We start from the raw sequence: 22,387 nt of genomic DNA, 5'->3' as shown, positions 1-22,387 counted from the left end.
TCCCCCATTTTTTGCATATTTGGCTTTAACTATAGTTGATAAAGAAATATAATCAGCATGACAAGATCTGCATATATATCAACACGAATGAAATTTCAATCAAGTCCTTATAGGAGTTATTGCCCTTTAATTACCATTTTTACACGCAACATATTATGCTAAAAGATATAAGAAGATGTGGTATGAGTGCCAATGAGACAACTCTCCATCCAAGTCACAATTTGTAAAAGTAAACCATTATAGGTCAAAGTACGGCCTTCAACACGGAGCCTTGGCTCACACCGAACAGAAAGCTATAAAGGGCCCCAAAAATTACTAGTGTAAAACCATTCAAACAGGAAAACCAACGGTCTAATCTATATAAAAAACGAGAAACGAGAAACACTTATGAACCACATCAACAAACGACAACCACTGAACATCAGGTTCCTGACCTAGGACAGGTGCAAAAAAAATGCAGCGGGTTTAAACGTTTTAATAGGCGCCAGCCTTCACCCTACCTGAAACAATAGTGTAACATCGAAAGACACACTATAAAATACCAATTGAAATGGCTTTACTCAATCAAAAGACATATTAACAAAAACAAGTGAACATACACTGAACGAATAAATTTAATCTATGACACAATGTAAATACAAAATTGATAAAACAAGGGGGTTAGATGTAAAACAATATCAGAAAGAAAACGATAATAGAAAAACTGAAATTTAAAGTAATGATCAGAAATAAAAGATCAACAAAAAAGATATAATAGTCATTTAATTATATTCTAGTCTTTCATGTTGTAAATGTGTTGCTGCGTTTACTGTCAACTGCAACTAATTAACAGGTTCATGTAAAACTGTGTCATTCCTTCAAAGAAGTCGATGTATAGAAAAATAGGAATGTTAAGGAAAGGTTATTTTTTGTCATCCCTTGAAAAAAAATGTCTATACTGGAATAAAGCATTTGTATTTTTCTAAAGTACTATTTTTCAGCAATGATTTTATTTATAGCAACATGCAAATGGTAAGACATAAAACTGGCAATCATTGTTGATAAGGCATAGAATAGTAATCATTGTTGGCAAGGCATAAAAATGGCAATCATTGTTGGCAAGACAGTTAGCTGGCAGCAGCAAAAATCCACCACTGAAATAAACAACTACAAGTTAAAATATAATGCAAATTTTGTAAGCAACACAAAAAATTAAAACTGCAGCACATAGTACAATGAAATCTTCACATATATCCATAGTACTAAAATTGAGAATGGAAATGGGGAATGTGTCAAAGACAACAACCCGACCAAAGAGCAGAAAACAGCCGAAGGCCACCAATGGGTCTTCAACATAGCGCGAGAAAATCCCGCACCCGGAGGCGGGCTTCAGCTGACCCCTAAACAATGTGTACTAGTTCAATGAAAATGGACGTCACACTAAACTCCAAACACACACAATTATTTGTATCGCATTGATAGCTTTGTGGACACCTTGTCAAATTTCCTACTTTCTAGATTAGTTCCAATATAAATTTTAAAAGAAAAAAACTGTTAATGGAAATTCAATAATTTCGCTTACATGACACCGTTGCGCGTTCACTCAATAAGAGAAAGGAACGAACATGTTATTCAGTATGTTAAATGTCCTTACATAGTTATAATGTAAAAAAAAAATGCAACCACTCAAGTGGTGACTGAAATGAAACGAAAAGATCTTTTTGTTAGTAGCATTTAATTGCTCACCGTTTAATTAACACGAATTTTAAAACAAAGTGTATTTTGATCTTGTTTTCTTTTTAACTTATTCTAGATAAGTAATTGACTGTTATGCACTTGACTTAAAGTTTTTAAATATTAATGTTGTAGTGAAGAATGACAAAACATGTTTTAAATTCGTTTACACTGGAAGTTTCAAACATATACTATTGAGCCGGTGTGCTGCATTGTCTCTTTACTGTTGACATAGTCTAGACAACAAACTAGTAGACAACAGGTAGTTCCTTTCGGCTGGAAGATTTATTGAACTAAAAGTCAATTGTTTTAGATGGTATCCGATGGAACTTACTGTTATTCTTAGGAAAAAAACTACAATTTTCTGTTTTTCGTTATACTAGGAGATATCGTAATCTTATCAGTGTGATTCAAATGTACATCGATAACGTTCAAGATGAATATAGCCAGGGATATAGCAATCAAATCACAGACAGAAATCAGAGAGGAAAACAGACTTCGGCTTAACAGGGTGAGCTTTAATTGTAAGCTTTTGTACTTGAAAATTTACAATGTTTTTATTTCTTTTTCTATTATTTTATTTCGTTTTTGTTTTCGTTTTTTATGGTTTTGTTTTTCTTTGTTTGCTTGATGTTTTTCTTTGTAATTTCAGTTCACAATTTATCTGACATTGTTTCATAGATTGCACTCAAAACGAGTCTATACTTACCAACTATATGAAACCTTATACCTTATACACTACATGAATACTGTAGAAAAAAAAAATGCATTGGGAAATTCAATGTGCGTATTGTTAACCCTTAACAAAGTTTGTTATTAAAGAGAAGAACAATAATTTGAGAGCTATTATGTCAGATTCCATTGTTAAGAGGAGTTCATTTTCAACTCTATCAAAATATTATCAAAACTGAGTAAGTCTCCTCAATTATTTTATTATTCAATTAAATTAAGCGTTATTAATGTGCAATTACAAGATAAGTGATATTTAAAAAAAATGGGAAAAAGAAAAGAATAGAGAAAAACAGGCCAAAAAAAATAAAGAATAGAATATTATGGGGTGCTGAGATGTAAAGAATAAGGAATATTGTGCAAAAATATATAGAATAGAGAAAAAATTACATGAAAAATTACAGAATAAAGAAATGATGGACACCCCCCCTCCATCCAAACTCTCATAGTATTGGAACAAAATTCACCAGTTGAGCATACAGAACTTTGATTTATCTTTAATCCAATTATATTTTGAACAGGAAATGGCTAATGCATCAAAGTTCGGACGAACAGCGCAGGTCCAAAAACTTTTACAACTCGGAGCAGATGTCAATTTTGTCTCGCCATCGAATTTTGTAAGTTATACCATGCATATCATATTGGTAAATAAATCATTTCTACTTTTATAATAGTAAGCCTCATACCGTCAAATTCAGGTTAACGAGAATTGACATTTAAAAAAACAAAAAGAGTTAGAAATGGTTGTCATTAGACCAATATGTATATATACCAATATCGACAGCTATAAAACGATTACGTTGTTGTCATTAATGGTATTATTCCTTTTAGTTATGAATGCACTGCATTTCACATTAAACGATTTATTTTCCAACACTAATCCTATAAAATCAAAGCTAAATCAAGATTGAACAGTAATTTTCACCTCTTTTAATAATAAACAAAGAAGAAAATCTTCGTTTAGTTTGTATACTGTTATTTAAAAGCCACAAATAAAACACTGACTTGAATAATAAACTTCTGGTACTGTATAATTTAAAGTTGCACCACTGATGTATTACCATAGACTTCAACACACGGCACAATTCATATATTTCGATCATCCCATAAATAACTTGCAGAAATTCAAAATGTACAATTGTTTCTTGAATTACTTATGTATACACTCCTAGCATACACTAATATACTAATATACTAATATACGCAATGCATAGGCCGTTTTTGTCGTTGTGAACATTTATAATGTGTTTTTTTTTTTTTGTGTTTGAAGAGTCATTAGCTACGAGATATAAAAAAAATAAAATATGAATTGTTTTGTTAAATTATTAATAAAAGTGAAATAGTGAAGTAATAATTCGCTTTTAGCAGCCAACTGGGTTCAGTTTTGTCAAAATAAGCTAAGAAACATCGCTGATGAATTATTCACTTGCAAGTGAATAATTCGACCTCATTGGATCCATATTCATGTGACCTTCAATTTAACCCCTTAGCTGGGCTTGAATTACGCATGTATTCAGCTATTAAAAGGAAAAGAATGTCAACATTGAAAGTGAAACAAGGATGAACTATTTGGTTGACTGATTCGATCCACAAAAAATCGTTCTCATACATGTAAAAACGATGATAAACTTACTTTTAAACCTACAATATGAAATTAAACAGACCTAGAAAAATCCAATTGGACGTGGTCGCTATCTAGTTATATGTATTTTTATGTTTATATCGGGTTATTTGACCGTCGGTAGTCTTCGGAGGTCATCTCGATGGTTATAATTAGATGACGTCTAGACTGAAATACACACGAAAATTTAATACATATGATCGAGTCCATGCATTGTTAATTGTTTATTTTAAACTTTTTGCAATTTGGATATACATTTTAGTATGTTATAAATCAAATATGAGAATTTGAGTCAAATTGGGGAATATCAATTGGACAGCTAATGCCCCAGTGGCGGATCCAAGGGGGAGGGGGGTTCCGGGGGTTGGAATACCCCCTTTTTGTTTGATGATCAATGCTTTTGAATGGGGACATATGGTTGGAACCCCCCTCATAAAAATGGCTGGATCCGCCCCTGTACCCCTTTAAACTATAGTTGTGTTATTATAATACTGGTAGTATAATAGTCAAATAATGAAATTGATTATTTCTCCTAAGAAAATATTGTGTTACAAGATGCACGAAAATGTGTAGGATAACATCAAACATATAAAGAAAAAATAAAACAAACATCCAGAAAAGCGCACAATTCCATAGTTATACATTACAGACGTGTAAACAAAACGCATTAAATAGCACATTACAGATCAAAGCGGCAGATAAAGATTTTGAAAAGTAAAAATATCCTGCCCTGGATGGACTGCTATCATACCATGTCCGGTAATCAAAATAATCGATGTGAACATGGGAAAATTTCCGAGGATTCAGCTACACACCACATTATCATACCATATCCAGTAATCAAGATAATTGATGTGAACACGAGAAAATCCCCGAGCTTTCAGGTACACACCACATTACCGGCTATACTTATGACAGATACGGTAGCTAGGATATGTGTTCCCAATTACCATTCAAAACAATTGTTTTTGCTATCGTGAACAGCCAATTTTTTGTCTGCCGTTCTAATTGCCATTGCAATACAATGAACGTTGCAATCGAGCACAGCAGATTGAGGTCTGTTTTATACCTGTTGCATCTGCAGTCATCATTATATAAAGACATCCCTTGGACATCATTATATGAAGACATCCTTTGGACATCATTATATAAAGACATCCCTTGGACATCATTATATAAATACATCCCTTGAACATCTTTATATAAAGAAATCTCTTGGACATCATTATAGTAAAACATCCCTTGGGCATCATTATATAAAGACATCCCTTGGGCATCATTATATAAAGACATCCCTTGGGCATCATTATATAAAGATATCATACTGAGAAAGATTGCTCTTTGGCAGATGTATATACAGACAAGATGTTGAGTGATTCCAATTTGGTATGATTTTATACAGACATTATGTGAATTGTCATTTCTCTTGGGCACCCCAGACATTTCCCTGATCATCAATATACACAGACGATATTTGGATAAAGATTCCCCTTGGGCATCATTAATATACAGATATTATGGTGGGAGGGATTCCCATAAGTTATCATTTATAATGTGTTATAACGCAGGCAAATGTACTACTTAGCTCCCCCAGGTGAACTTTTTAGAGTGAGTTTTATCCACGAGCATCTGAAGTACCAATATTAGGATGTGAGGGGAGCGGTAATTAAATAAAAGCAAACAATCGTTGTGAACATCCGCATACAGGCCATAATTTATATTGTAGCAAGTTTTAGTTTTTAAGCTTTCAATATAAAAATATATAAGATGTGGTATTATCCAATGAGACAACTACCCAACAAAGTTCAAATGAAGAGTGAATGTAACAATTTATAACAAAACAATATACGAAAAACAAATATGACAGACATGAGCCAACGACAGTCACATATAGAAATAAGCGGGGTTAAACTAGTTTGCTGGCGCCAAACCCTCCCCTCACCTGGGACAGAGGTGTAACAGTACAACATAAGCAAAAACTTTAAAATGTGTTGAAAAAGGCTCGATACAAAGCAGAAAACATCTAACGAAAACACAGACCGGACGTGGCAGCGTATCTATACAACCCACAACAAAAAAGACACTAAGTGAAGATCTGAGAGTACTCGCAATTACTGACAGCTAGTTCAAAACCAATAACAACTAATAAAAAATCATGCATCTAAGATTTTTAGTCTTATTAAAAAAAACTTGCATAGATCATAGTATACTAAAAGAAAACAATTATTGTAGGGATATACAGCCTTGCATCATGCCGCCAGGGAGGGACACACAGACAGCGTAAACATATTGTTGAAGTATGGTGCTAATACAGAAGTAAGAGACAAAGTAGAGGCAAGTACTATGTACAACTTCCTATGGGGTTTTTCCCCATATAATTTACTACTCATTTCAATCCTGGACAAACAAAAATTAAGAACAAAGAAAAATGGAGTGCAAAATTATAATAAATTAGGTAATACAATACTGATTACTGAAATGAATGATGTTTCCATCATATGAAAATCAACCACAATTCCTCCCGTTAGAGTACTTTAACTGAGAACCCCTCGTCCAGGCCCCCATACAAGTACATCATAGCAAGAAGTTTTCTTATAGCAAAAATGGAAAATGTGAATCAGTTATCTAAACATCACCTCATATATGTATATGTTAAAATTCATTAGATCAAATACTAATTTCAATGATAGCAAAATAAAGCTAATTATTTTTTTATAGTTGCTTTAACGTTAGCGAAGATAGAATTATATATACTAGTGTGTTTAGGCTTATTTTCCTATTATGTATAACAGCATCGTACCCCATTACATTGTGCAACTGCAAGAAATAAAACAGAATGCATGGACATGCTGATTACCGAAGGTGGTGCCTTTATTGATGCCAGAGATAAAAATGTAGGTATTTTCATGGTTATTGAATAATTATAATTGTTAAATGAAATCAATAAAACTTTATGCTCCAATGATGTTACTACGATTGTTACTAAAAGAGAGGCGAAAGATGCCAAATGGACATTCAAACTCACAAGTGGAAAACAAACTGACAACATCAAGAAAAAAAAACAAAAAACGAACGAAAGACAAACAAAGGATTTATATTGTCAGACAATTATACATCCTTTGAGACAAACAACAGTACACAAACACAACTTAGATTGGAAAACGGTACTTTTTGTCATTTTAGTGTAATAACTCAAGAACCGTTTTACCGATGCTTTTCAAATTTTATATAAAAGTAAGGAGATGTGGTATGGTTGCCAATGAGACAATTATCATGGCTATCAAATTCAAATAAAGTGGATGTAAACAATTAGGGAGCTACCATTTGATTTTTATGGGGGGCTAGGATGAAAAATTTTATCCTACATTATTTTTTAGTTGTAATCTCTGTCCATTTTTTCACTCTATTCGGTCCGTTCTATTTTTGCCTAGTTGCTCATCCTGCCTTTTTTGTACTCAAAACTCCTGTCCTGTCTTTTTTCAAATTTCATCCTAGCCCCCCACCCCCTATAAAATCAAATGGTAACTCCCTTATAGGCAACCGTACGGCCTTCAACAATGAGAAAAACCTATACCGTCTAGTCGGCTACAAAATGCTCCGACATGAAAAATATGAAACAACTCAATTGAGAAAACTAACGGCCTAATTAATTTATAACAAAACAATTTACGAAAAAGTAGGTTCCTGACTCGGGTCAGGTACATAAAGAATGTTGTGGGGTTATGTTTATACTGATGACAAAAAGGAGGTCAGCTTTAATATTGACAAATTCACAGTTGCCGTTCAGAAGTTATGGCACTTAACTGTTTTGGCAGTCATTTTGACAGCTTTTTGGTTACTTCATTTTTCATTTTTTTTTTAAATAATTTTTTTTATCGAAAGTAGATCATAAGTTTATCATTTACCTATATCTGACCATGAGTAATTACTAGTAGCCCTCAGTAGACATAAAATAAATGATTATTATAATGTTCTTGTTTCAGAATAACTCCGCTTTACACTGTATGACCATGAGCAAATGGCCCTCAGTGGACATAAAGTAAATGATTATTATAATGTTCTTGTTTCAGAATAACACAGCTTTACATATTGCCGTCAGTGTCGGCAACGTTAATGATGTCATGTTGTTGGTAAACAGAGGAGCTGACAAAAATCTAAAAAATTATAAGGTAAAAAAGTATGCCACGATATTTTTGTTTAAAGAAGACAATATCGATTGTTACTCCAAAGATTTTAGTGAATGTATTTTTTATCTTAGATTTTTAATTAGTAATGTTTTTTTTCGTTTATGGGTGCACACTTTAAAAAAAAGAAAATTTAATAATGTAATAATTTTAAAAGTTCTTATGTCGATGATAAATGAATTGTTATACAGATCGAGGGGAAAAATGAAGCACAATTATGGTTATTATTTTCCTTAACTTATTCTCACCTGGGAATGTCTAAGATTATTTATTACAGCTGGAACTGATATCAGCAGTTAACTAAGCAAGATCATATGTCTTAATGTTTGTGTGATCGTATGGGTCCGTAGGTGGCCTGTCCCTATCCGACATACCGTTTAGTTTGCAAATGGCAGTTAAAATTTCCCACCCTTCATCTCGGTCCACGTCGACCTTGTAGAATCTACGTATTGTATCTGATTGTTGTTATTTTGTTCTCTTTCTGAACTGGCATGAAATATTTGCCACTGGACGTAAAACAAACAACAAGCAAATGAACAAATGGATAATGTATGATATATAAAAATAAGAAAATGTGTATGATTGCCAATGAAACAACTCTCCGCCAGAGACCAAATGACATAGAATTTAACAACTACAGTCACCGTACAGCCTTCAACAATGAGCAAAACCCATACCGCATAGTAAGTTATAAAAGGCACCGCATGACAAATGTAAAACAATTCAAACGAGAAAACTAACGTCCTGATTTATGTACAAAACAATAAACAAAACATATGATTAGTTTATATACACCATACTGTTTAAATAAAATTGAGAATGGAAATGGGGAATGTGTCAAAGAGACAACAACCCGACCATAGAGCAGACAACAGCCGAAGGCCACCAATGGGTCTTCAATGCAGCGAGAAACTCCCGCATCCGGAGGCGTCCTTCAGCTGGCCCCTAAACAAATATGTATACTAGTTCAGTGATAATGGACGTCATACTAAACTCCAAATTATACACAAGAAACTAAAATTAAAAATGATACAAGACTAACAAAGGCCAGAGGCTCCTCACTTGGGACAGGCGCAAAAATGCGGCGGGGTTAAACATGTTTTTTGAGATCTCAACCCTCCCCCTATACCTCTAGCCAATGTAGAAAAAACAAACGTACAACAGTACGCACAGTAAAACTCAGTTTAAGAGAAGTCCGAGTCCGATGTCAGAATAGGAAACAAAAGAAAATAAACAAAATGACAATTATACATAAATAACAACAGACTACTAGCAGTTACTGACATGCCAGCTTCAGACCTCAATTAAACTGATTGAAAGATTATGTCTTCATCATATGAATATCAGGCACAATCCCTCCTGTTAGGGGTTTAGTATTATACCGTCATAAAATATATGAGAAGAACATAACCCGTGTCATGCCAACAACTGGTTTTAGAATAAATATGTTTAATTCCGATGCAAAGTATATGTATACTCTGTCAAACCACAAGTAAACTAAATCATATCATTTGAGGTAATTTTGACGATTGTGTTTTATCATACTTTAATGTCTTAATTTTTCAGGACCAGACTGCTTTTGTTTTAGCTGCCCAAAAAAGAAATGAAGACTGTGCGGATATATTGCTACGTGGAACACATTTTAAAGATGCTAGAAGTTATCAAAATAGCAGACGATAGCCTATTGTCATGTGATTCTGAACACGCGCACTTTCAATTTCAATTATATTCTAATTCAGCTATTTATATTATTTGTCTCTGGAACTCTTATATTGCATTGTTGATGAAAACATACCCCACCTCTATTTTTTTCCATTTTTAATTTCATTTAAAAGCGCATGTGCATAAATTAGTCAAGCTAACGTCTTAATTTCCACTGCACCCTTTTGTCAAAAATAATCCTTTAAATAACATCACAAAAAATTAAACTTGCACCATCTTACTACAGCAAAATGACTTGAGTGTGGAGGTAAAGGTTACTTCTTTGGTAAGCTTGCTTGCTAGCTGAACCATGAAATCATTGTTAGTTAAGGAACCACCTTCCTTTGGGCGGCGTCAATTATTATAGGGTTAGTAGAGAACCAATCAAAAGTAACTACAGTGCATACACATTGTGAAACCAGTTTAGAATCTAAATTTAAAATATAGTTTTCAAGCATGTTGAAGGTGTGTTTGATTTGTCAATTTCATTTCAATTAAAACAATACAATACCATTTTTACAATAGAATGGTAAGAGGAATATCTCAACGATTTGACCCGACCAAGTTTATTTTTACACCTTCTGTAATACTCCCCCATAAAAATACACATCAAAATCAAAGATAATTAAGTCCTTATTTTATATATAAACATATATAATAAGGTTATGAAAAGTTTTTTTTTTTAAATCCATTAAATCATGATGCTATATAGAATTATACATGTAAACAATCTTAGTTATAAATGAACAGAAGTAACTGATTGAAATGGAATTGACAAACCAAACACACCTTTAACCTGAAAGCATATTTTGAACAAACTTGTAAAACTGGTTTCACAATATTTATATATTGTTCCTACTTTTGATTGGTTTTGTGCCTAACTATCGACTCCGCCTAAAAGAAGGTGGTACCTTAGCTAATAATACTCTGTTACTGAAAATTATATTTTGACTGAAAATTGCTTTACAGCAAATTACGCACTAATATCACTGGTCAATTATGCGATCTTTCGGGACGTAAAATATTGACGACTTATAACTGGCACTACAAAAACATTTTGATTTTGAAAATGAATGTCCTTGCCTGGCATAGCGACAGATAAAAATGAAAAGTCAATCCGCAAATCCTCCTTTCCTCGCCCCCAGAATATCAAATGGACCTATTCAATATATCATTTTTTATTAACTATGGACTTACGACGAGGTCAATACATTATATATGGACCTGTTAAGTTTATTCATTGGTTATAACGATCACTTGATGCAAAGGGTATTTAAGTATATGGACGCTATGTTTCTATTTATATCCAACCGTGCGAGGGCTTTATAGACAGTCAAGGTCGTTAATAACCCCATCATCTATTTATATATATATTGACGGTCAATATTAAAAATCTTGTAAAATACAACGTAAAATACGCTATATATATTATATATTGACGGTCAATATTAAAAGATCTTGCTAAATACAAAGTAAAATACACAGAAAGAACATTGAAGTCGATTTCCATAATACACTGTTCACAGTCAATACGTGTTAGATTATATTGAAACTCGGACTTCGTCCTCGGACAATATAATCTGAACAGGTCCATATATAACGTATTGATCTCGTCAAAAGTCCATTATTGATAAATATGTAAATAGTGTATTATGGAAGTGGACTTAATGTTCTTTCTGTGTGTTTTGCAAGATTATTAATATTGACCGTCAATATATATATATATATAGATAGAAACATAGCATCCATATACTTATAAATAGATACGAGGCTTCAGGTACATGGAATTCCCTTTGAATCACGTGCGTGTAATAACCAATGAAAAAAGAAGAATGCTACACCATATGTAATATTTGATCATATGCGACATTTCCTAATTTATAAATCTAAAATATTTCATTGCTTTTTATTTGGCTTCGTGATTTTGAAAAGACCGAATTTTAGCTTGATGCAATTGCAGACTGAAAAGCTTCCAATGGGTATGGAACTAAAACATCATAATGATTAAAATGTCTAGACTATTTTTGTTTATAGATAATTCTCTAAAGACTGCTTATGTATTTTATTAATGACTTTTAGTGGAGAGTCAGTTTACTTTCAAAGTCTCGCACGAATAAAGTTTCGATTAACAATATATATAGTTTGTATGGTACATTCGTTTTTGAGAAAGAAAACCTATTTTGTATGAATTAATTACAATGTAATGGCAGAAAGATAATCATTTTGACACTGTATTCTCCATCATTACAGCTTATAAAACCCATGAGGGATTTTATGGTCGTCTGATGATGAGTAATGATATATGTCCTATTGTGTACTTTTCTATTGTAATTTTTACGGTAGGTTTATATCATATCCATAACAAATATAAAAAATATAAACAAAAACGGCCAGTATCTTGTCTTAGGGAGGGATAAATCGTACTTTGAGGGAAAAAAAAAAAAACAAAAGTGCACACGCTGAAATGTCTATCCTGCTTTACTGACCATTGATTTTATGTTGAAAGTCTTAAAGATGCAGGTCTTACTATAAGTACCTCATTATTTTTTTTAAGATCCATGACAATGAGGTTAATTCAGATAAATCCTGTCAGACAGACATGTACACCATACAAATATTACGTACACCAAATATAGTTGACCTATTGCTTATGGTAATTGAAAACAGACAAAAACACAAAAACTTGACATTGACCAATAAATCATGAAAATGAGGTCAAGGTCAGATGATACCTACCAGACAGACATGTACACCTTATAATCATTACATACACCAAATATAGCTGACCTATTGCTACTAGTATTTGAAAAAGAGACCAAAACACAAAAAGCTCAACATTGACTACATGAAAATGAGGTCAAGTTCAGATGAAACCTGCTAGACAGACATATACACATTACAATCATTCCATACACGACGTTTAGTTGACTTACTGCTTGTAGTATCTGAGAAATGGACCTTATCACGTAACCTTGATCACTCATCCATGAAATGAGGTCGAGGTCAGATGAACCCTGTCTGACGTATTCGAACATGTAGACGTTGTGAGGAACCCATATACCAAATATAGTCATCCTATTACTCATAATAAGTGAGAAATTCACATGACAAATTAAAAAATAAATTGCTTCGCCGAGCGCAGCTGAGTACGACCGCAGAGGTCCAACCCTGAACAGTTGGGGCAAAAATGGACACAATATTCGCGCTTGATACAGGTCTGAGTTTGGATTGTAATTAAATATTTGACACATAATAGGTTTCTGACACAGAATAACTGTAGTCAAAGAACTTAGAATTGGTTATATGATTTGAATTTATATTCATTTGTTTTTGCTTTTGTGCAACACACTATGTAGTTGCGAATTGACCCCCCCCCCCCCCCCACCCCAAAAAAAAAAATTAAAAAAAATTTACCCCCCTCTTTTTTGCCAAAAAAATATATTTGAAGAAATTTTCTTTTTAATTTCTGAAATTTGAAATGAGAAAAAAATGCTCCCCCTTCACAATTCCTTTTTTACCCCCAACCCCCAACCCCCCACCCCCCATTTTTTTCACCTCCTCCACTTTTTCCAAAAAAAAAATTTCTTTCCCTCAAGATATGGTCATAATCTCTATTCAAATTTCCAGTGAAGTTGCAACCATAATTACCCATTTAAATACATCATAAAAGTCTTAAAATAGAAAATGACATACATAATCATGGCTAAAATTAATATTTCTTAGTCAGCAATACATAATTTAAAAGCAGTGTAAGGGAGGTAATCCAAACATAACACTGTACTTTTTTTTTAATTGTCCATTAACCAGGAAACCCTTGATTTCCCCCTTTTTTGCCCTTCTTTCCTAAACGGTCTGAGCCATAACCCCCAAAGCCAATCCTAACCATTCCTTTGTAGTATGGAAACTTGTGGTATAATTTCAGAGAGATCCATACACCGTTCCACAAGTTATTGTCTGGAAACTAGAAAAATGCTTATGTGGGCCCCTTTTTGGCCCCTAATTCCTAAACTGTTAGGACTATAACCCCCAACATCAATTCCAACCTTCCTTTAGTGGTTGTAAACCTTGTGTTTAAATTTCATATATTTCTATTTACATATACTAAAGTTATTGTCCGGAAACCAAATGTCTTCGGACGACGCTGACGACGACGACGTGATACCAATACACGACCGCAAAAAATTTTTTGCGGTCGTATAAAAACTACAATTTTTTTTTCCAGCAGTCGCTGAACCATGAAATGAGGTCAAGGACAATGGACATATAACAGACGAAAACTTCGTAATGTAAGGTATTTGCATACAAGGTATGAAGGATCCAGGTCTTGTACCTCCTGAAATATAAAGCTTTATACAAATAGTTTACACTGCCGTCACCGGATAGTAATCCCTATGGCTCGCATACTGCGACGAAAGTCGTAAGCGAGACAAAAACACTCGGATTCACAGATGACGATGGATATTGTTCCAATTGTCGTAACCACAATCCTGTCCTCTTATCCTCGAATGTGACCTACTGACAAAGGTAAGCAGATCCTGACTTATCATCGCGTTTATACTTACATGAGCAACACGACGTGTGCAACATATTTGGAAAGGATCTGCTTAACTATCCGGAGCACCTGAGATAACCCTCGATGTTTGGTAGGGTTCGTGTTGCTCAGTCTTTAGTTTTCCATGTTGTGTTTTGTATACTGTCGTTTGTCTTTTTGTTCGTTTTACGTTTTTAGCAATGGCATGGTCAGTTCGTTGTTCATTTATGAGTTTGAGTATCCCTTCGGTATCTTTCGCCTCTCGTTTATATAAAATGTATATGACATTGTAGTTAAAGTCAAGGTCAGATGTTTTATTTAAATTTAATTTACAAATTACATAAGCTATCTTTAAAGTTATGACCAAGCGAATTATGACTGTTTATGGCGTATCTAAAAATAAATTGGCTTTTACTTTTTTTTCAGTCATACTGTATTTATTGATATTCATAAAATACACAAGTGATGTGATGTGAGGACTTTCCCATTTTTAACGCATCCATTTAGCCCAATATAAAATCCTTTAATCCTTTACCATTGTAACACTATACCACAGTGAAATTTTAGTCGACCCAGGAAAGGAGGGTGTTATTTTAAGGGGAGATAACTAATGACATCTTTGGTGTACTGGGGTCAGCGAACGGAATAACTAAATAAAATGTAGGATGCATATCTTTTGAGAACAATATTCAATGATACAACTCTTTAAAAAAGATAAAACTAAGTGAAAAAATCGAGAGAGAAAACGATAATACGAACCCTTCTATTGACTGTCCCCATTAAATTGATATTGATCGATTTGGATTGCAAACAAGGCCACATTGGTGGCACACTTATTTCCCAATAAAACTCCATGGACAATCCTATTTTCATCTTATCTGAAAGTCTTGTTCCAATGATAAAATAAACTTAGCGGAGAACCTCTACGAACTCTCTTCATTTGGTTCTGGTCGGACGAATACATAACCGCGAGTGGCAATAACTGATTTTTTCCAAAGATTACTCCTCTGAAACTACTGGGGGAAATGCTTAGAAACTTTTCAGGATTAATGATTGGTAGAAGTCTTACAAACTACAAATGATCCTAGTTTATTATGTATCGACTTGCAAATATGGCGGCATTGGTGGCTCATTGGAAAGTAACATTTTCAACTTCTTCTTTTATACTACTAGGTTAAATTTGTCCAATCTTATAAAAATTAATATAAGGACAGTTTTCTACAAAGGCTCCTCAAATGGTTCCGGTGAAATAAAAAAATAATTGCTGCTAAAAGCATTTTCAGATTCTGTTTAAACAATCATTTCTTTTACATCTTTAAAGGTTTGAAATCCATATATATCGATACAGGCCCACTTAAGCCTCCAGTTTTATTTCGACAGCTCCGACAAAGTCATTTAACACAATAGTTTTTTGAAGGTTTTCTAAAACATGTTATTATTTTTAAATTCTGACAAATTAAAGTTCATTGTATGAAATTCGTTCCCATTAGATCAAAATGTTAGTCTATATATGTTTCCTCTTGCGCCGCGAACGTTTACAATTAGTATCCGATTCACATGTTTGGATTAATTAACAATGCATGGTGCATCTTCATTGCATCGGACAAGCGTGTATTGTTCATAGTTAAGTGTACGCGGTCATGATGATCGTATATTGATAGTGGATTACTAGCAAGTCTGAAGTTCTGAACAGATATTCAAGGTAAGAAACATTTAGTCGAATCATTTTTATGATATATCCCAAATTATCTTTGTCTCGTATATTGTTGACAATGGACTGTCTTGATACCATTTTTCAATCAATGATTATATAAAATATCAATAGAATTGGGAATGGAAATGGGAAATATATACTTATACACAATATACAGTGCAATAATGACAATAAATAAAATCATGAAAAAAAAAGAATTAGTAATGTAGATTATACTTTGTATCAGAGGCGGATTTTTTTTTTGGGAAAAAGGGGGGGGGGGGGAGGGGTCTTGCCCCCGTATGGAGCTACATATATGGTTAATGCATATACTTTTTAGAAGTCCAACTCCAAAAGTTGCCCTGCCCCCCCCCCCCCCCCCCCCCTATAATCAAAATCCTGGATCCGCATCTGTGTAAATGCGCTATTTGAATGTTGCTACATAAAAAAGGTCATAAAGGATAATTGAAGTCATACCTCTTTTATCAGAAAGTTTGGATCCAAACTGGTCCTCATTGTGCATATCTACACGTATAAGTTAACATTCAAGTAAGATCTGAAGTAGAGCTTGCAGTATATGTGGTATATCATTTATTACAATATAAATGAGGTTGATGCGACCTCCCTTTGGATAATTTAGATAAAGGGCATCGACACACAGCTTTTTATGCATATGTTTCTGAGTGCGTTTTTATCATGCATTTTTAAGTTATCAACAAGTATAACTACTGTCCTTGTGGTTGTTTTTACTCTTCGGTTGTGCAAATTGTCTTAACTTGTATTCATTATATATAGTAAACACTCATTTGTCTGAATGAGACTTCTTATAATAATGATGAATAAATAAATGATAACTTCCAGTCAGTAAATAAGATGAACACTTATACTCAGACAGGTCGTTATACATAGGCACTTGTCTCTTTAAAAAAAAACTATATGCCTTTACTTAACACGTATATAGTTTGTTTTTATTACAGCGACAAGTGCATGTGTCGTATTACCATCTTGTTTTTAATTCATTTTCAACAACATTGGCAATGAACTTTTTAGCCTGGTATCTGTAGTGATTGTTTTTTATTTCTAAATATTTGACTGGCATATTCTGTCGCTAGACTTTTTTATAGATTAAGTGTTTTACCTTTTAAAGACAGTGATTAAACCGTTGACCATTTCTTTTTTTTTTTTTTTTTGAAAACAACAAGATACCTCGCAACATTTTGTGATTGGAATATTCGTCCTTTGCATGAATCTTGCATCATACAGTTAAGCTAAATGAATGTACTGACAAAGGTTATAGGTTAAATGAAATCTTTAAATCTAGTATTCCTACTTCTATAAACAAGACAAGAATATCTCTATCGATTAAAATAAACAAACAAAATTAGAAGTATTACCAAAAAATCATGTAACAATTACACAAAGCAAAGTAAACTAGAGTCCCCAAAGAGCCTGTTTTGCTCATCTGGAATTTTTGCATAAAATTCATAAAATATTAATTAAGGAGATGTGGTATGATGGCCAATGAGACAAACTATCCACTAGAGACCAAACAACGTTACCGTAAATGCAATTTTGTGTTGAATGAAAACTGTGTGGGTCAAAATCTTGTCTTCCTGATATTTTTTGCATTCAAGATAAACCGTTTGATTTTGAAAATTTATGATTTGTCATTCAAGTGGTGGGATTTTGACGGGCAGATAAATAAAAGGTAATAGTCTTCATGTCATACACTAGATCTATAATATGCTTGGATCAATTTACTACAAGCTGTAGTGTTGTTGCTATTGTTGAATGTAAACTCACTTTGGATTTTGAAAATTTCATGGTTTGTCGTTCTAGAGTTATGCGACTTTTAACAGTCATTTCTGACGCAATATTTATTTGCATATGGATAACCTCATGCATGTTTATTAGATGCCTCCGAAATATTCAAAATTATTCTCACAACAATTCTGATGAACAAAATGGGGTGTCATGTACTCTTGACGTAGCTGTTTTTATATATCATTTAGTTTTGTAACATGGATGTATCCTGTCAATTTTTTTGAAGATCATTCGCAGTGATTTGCATCTTAAGTGTTGGTTTATATTGCATAAATAGTCAGATAAACACCCAGAAACTTGTACATCTTTGTCCATCTTCTTATCTAGCAATATGAATGTGACGCGACATTAAATAGCAAGGTAAAACCGGTAAAGGCAAAATTATTCATTGATCGGGTATCAGATAAGATCTTGAATACCCATACTGTCAAAATTGTCCGTATTCAATATCTTCTCCTGTCCGGGACATGTTACCAATTCTATATATCATTCTAGCCAATAGAATCTTTACCAAATCATAATGCAACCAATGAGAACCGATATTTGCTATGTTATAACTTCAAAATGGCGTGAATATCGTACGAAACTTATAGATTCGCATTGTGATGCGAACGTGATGTGAAACAAAAACAGCATCTGACGGGAATATTCCCATAAGGTGTCGACTGTCGATTTCGGTCCTTTGACTTATTAGTAGTTCATACTTTGCTGATCATTTTAGATTTTTAGTTTATATAGTTTCACACTATCTATTTTTATAGTTTCCGCCACATACAAAAGATGGATAGAAATCGTTATTTAAGGGCAATTATTCATGAATAAGGAATCGGCTAACGATTTCGACTATGTAAACTTACTTGTAAAGTCTTGTATTGCTAACCAATTTTGCTTTTTAAAGTTCTTCATTAATATATTTTCGAGATAACCCCCACCCCCCCCCCCCCCCTAAACAGGAGAGGGGGGTGATAAAATTCAACATTTAAGAGCAATAACCCACATTAAAAGTCTGGCGATTTGTTCATGTTTACTTCTTGTAAAACTTATCTTGCTGACTGACCTAAGGGGGGCCCGCTCCAGTCACGCTTTAGTGATTCCTATATAATCAACCAAATTTTTCCCACGAAAGGGGGGCCCGGGCCCCCCTGGATCCGCCTATGTAGACCGAAACGCCGAAACGGATTTTGAACTTCTGCTAGTTCACAGAAAACAGTCCGCACTGACAGGAAGTCGTCACGTCACCCTCCCCGGATACATCATTCGGACTTCCGACCTTTGATCTAACTCCAAGTGCTTATCGGGGAAGCAGCAAATACCAATTTTCTAGTCTTCGGTTTGACCCGGCCGGGGATCGAACACACGACCTTCCGCACTAAAGGCGAGCAATGCCTTCAACTATTATTTATTTTAAGTATATGCTAAAACGGTGAGAGGTACCTCCCCATCAAGTACGACCTGCTGCATTCTATATATTATCATAGAACTCCTGACACCAATTTCCGTGTATTTCTCTGTATGATGTCATAATGATTCAGCTTGAAGCCTTCCTTAATAATTTCTTGTCATGAATCTCGTCAAATGCATTGAGAAAATTTAATAGTATAAGCTGTTTTTGTGTGTCAGTGTTTAGCTCTATGAACCATGATGCTGATCAACTAGCATGTTACAGACTACAATGCGTGTTCCAATAATTTACAGAATAAACAATTATACATGCTACAAAGAGACTGGTCTGTACTTACTGGCTAGGTATTTCCATGGAAGTATTATATATTTCAATATAATACTTCCATGGTATTTCTAACCTATTGGTATAACGTTTACCTATCGCCATTCTAAAGACACCTCCCCTCCAAAAAAGATGCATTCAAATGTGAGTGATCCAGATGCAAACAGATCTGAGTTTTTTGTCTCTACCATTTATCATTCATTATGACATACATTTCTGGCATAGATATACATATAGAACTTCAAGAGTTGTTTTTATTCGTTTCCATGTTAGGGAGTGAAAAAAGCGATCTTGTTAAACAGTTTTTTTATTTCTGCTTTTGTGTTTGACATTTATTAACATGACGGTACAACTCCTGAACCGACTTTTTTTTTGTTCGTAATGCAATTCCAAAACTGTTTCTATTTTTGGGGAGTGTCTAATTTTTCATCACAGCATATTGTTTCAAGGTATTTCAAATAAGTTTTCTTTGTCTCTTTTTGAAAATGTTTTCTTGTTTCCTGACTTTTATAATGTGTTATCATTGTTTGAAGCTACTGTCATCCTTTTGAAGAGTGTGTTTCTTTTTCTAATGAGTGGTTTTATCTCCTTATTGACACATGGTACTTTCTCTTTTGAATTATTGATCACTGATACTAATTGGAATGGATTCTTCATTTTTTTTTAAAGTTTCCCAAAATTAAGCCAATGTAATTTTCGTATTTATATATAATTTTGTCAAGATCTATGTTGTTTAGTTTATCTTTAATCTATTCAGTAATGGTTTATTATATAAAAGACTTTTCTGGGATGTTTTAGCCCTTCTAGGTTTCAAGCTGGATTTGATATACACAATTTCGTGGTCAGATATCCCAGAAGTAATTTCAATTTTATTTACCAGCGAACTGTTACCAATCGCAACTACTCGACCATTCTCGCTACGCCTACAATAACGTTATTGTAGGCGTAGCGCGAATAGCCGAGTAGTTGCGATTGGAACTGTAACTAGCAAAAAAGAGATAGACTGTTGATTGTAATGGTAACACGTGTTGTTGTTATAACTTGTTCTTATTTACTACTAGTAATTGTCTTGATACGTATCAATTTATTTTAGTTGCTGATATTGTATTGTATGCCTTTTGTTTGATTTTTGTATGCTGATGACACTGTTAAAAATCTAAGATTGAATTACAAGCTGCTCTCAATGCTATGTACTTGTGTTGTAAAACGTGGAATTTGGAGATCAATTCTTCAAAAAACAAAAATCAACCTGTATGTATACTTAATAATGAAATACAAAGTGTTGTAGATGAATTCATATATTAATGTATAATCTTTACCAATAATGGATCTTATATATAAAATAGAATAAAACTGTTAGAACAAGATACAAAAGCTTGTAATATTAAAATACATGCAGAAGTATTGATTTCCATAAAAGTTGATGAACAACTTAATATGTTTGCCACAATGGTTACACCCATCTTATTATATCTATATGGTTGTGAAAAATATGGGTTTAAAATTTGTGGTGCCATTGAATCTCTACTATTTATAAAATTTTATTAGGTGTTTAAAAATCTACTTCAAATTATTTTTCATATGGAGAACTAAGTAGAGAGAGTATGGGTGTTTTTATATAAAAAAAAGTATTTCTAACAAAAACAGGATATCAGATATCAGCTATTTTGTACAACTGTTATTTATTCGGCTTTAGCGTTCCTGATGAAGGTAAATCCAGAAAAGCGCTTCGGACGCATGAAATTTATATTAAGCATTGTTGTCATTTTATGTTTACTATGCTTATGAAAAATCATTTTCATGCTAAATGGATATACCATAAAACTGAACATTGGCCTAAACATTTTGTTTGTCAAAAAAATGTTTCATACACCACTTTGTCCACATTGGCCTACTATTTTGTTTTCTAGAAAGCCGGTCTGCATATTGTCACGGGAACTTTCAGTATAAAAATATTTCAAAGTTTGTTCTATATTTAAAATTGATCAAGTAAAGGATATATACATACCGGTATTATGTGCGGTGTTCTCGATGTGTTCGCATTAAATGTTTATACAGAAATAAAGGTCCGTTTGAATTTGCCTTGTGCATTTGGTGACTTATATTCGAAAGTGTAAATCTATGCTGAATATCAATTGATTTTGTTAATATTTGTTTTCCTGGACATCTCTTATCTAACTGCATGCATATAGGGAGACAGTGACATATACAGCCACAGGAGCGGATCCAGCTGTTTTTAAGGGGGTTCCAACCCAGGATAAAAGGGTGTGTGGGTGTTCCAACCATATATCCCCATTCAAAAACATTGATCGTCAAAAAAAGGGGGGTTCCAACCCCCGGAACCCCCCCCCTTTTGGATCCGCCACGAAGCCAATATAGAAAATTATGTTACGCGAGGAATGTATTCTAATTCAAACCAAATTTTACATAAAACTCCTATAACCTGCTGTTCTCATCACTTGCTGCGTCAGAGACATATAATATATAGAGATTAGTCACTGCATTAAATGACTATATTATATATTATTTATTCAAATATCATACGGCTTTCGTTATTTTTGAAACTACTCTTTCATAGACGGGCACATTCTTTCTCTTTTAATTTTCTGCATAATTACTTTTTATTTACCAGATCGTTTTCTTGTAAACATATAGTCAGTATCGT

The 22,387-nt window shown here is 33.5% G+C and overlaps 1 protein-coding gene and 1 long non-coding RNA gene across 2 annotated transcripts; one reads left to right on the top strand and one right to left on the bottom strand.

The window, feature by feature from the left end:
- Positions 1-747: 747 nt before the first annotated feature.
- LOC127730231 (uncharacterized) lies at positions 748-16,787 on the bottom strand. Its single transcript, XR_007995001.1, has 2 exons — positions 16,650-16,787; positions 748-1,133 (listed from the first exon to the last, which is right to left on the bottom strand). It is a non-coding gene; the product is annotated as an uncharacterized LOC127730231 (long non-coding RNA).
- On the top strand, positions 1,748-12,082 carry LOC127730230 (ankyrin repeat and SOCS box protein 8-like). Its single transcript, XM_052238523.1, has 6 exons — positions 1,748-2,224; positions 2,964-3,059; positions 6,296-6,397; positions 6,856-6,957; positions 8,134-8,232; positions 9,814-12,082. The coding sequence occupies exons 1-6, from the start codon at positions 2,150-2,152 to the stop codon at positions 9,925-9,927; spliced, it is 588 nt and encodes a 195-aa protein (XP_052094483.1). The 5' UTR covers positions 1,748-2,149; the 3' UTR covers positions 9,928-12,082.
- Positions 16,788-22,387: the final 5,600 nt, after the last annotated feature.

The sequence above is a fragment of the Mytilus californianus genome, unplaced genomic scaffold, assembly GCF_021869535.1.
Source record: "Mytilus californianus isolate M0D057914Y unplaced genomic scaffold, xbMytCali1.0.p SCAF_2, whole genome shotgun sequence".
Lineage (NCBI taxonomy): Eukaryota > Metazoa > Mollusca > Bivalvia > Mytilida > Mytilidae > Mytilus > Mytilus californianus.
Note: the sequence above shows the minus strand (reverse complement) of the source record. Positions and strands in the feature narration are given on the sequence as shown.

What these genes read in the sequence shown, in the direction of transcription:
- LOC127730230 (XM_052238523.1), top strand. Translation starts at nt 2,150, where the DNA reads ATGAATATAGCCAGGGATATAGCAATCAAATCACAGACAGAAATCAGA. An exon ending in ACAGACTTCGGCTTAACAGG is followed by an intron (nt 2,225 to 2,963) that starts GTGAGCTTTAAT and finishes TATTTTGAACAG; the next exon opens with GAAATGGCTAATGCATCAAA. An exon ending in TTGATGCCAGAGATAAAAAT is followed by an intron (nt 6,958 to 8,133) that starts GTAGGTATTTTC and finishes TTCTTGTTTCAG; the next exon opens with AATAACACAGCTTTACATAT.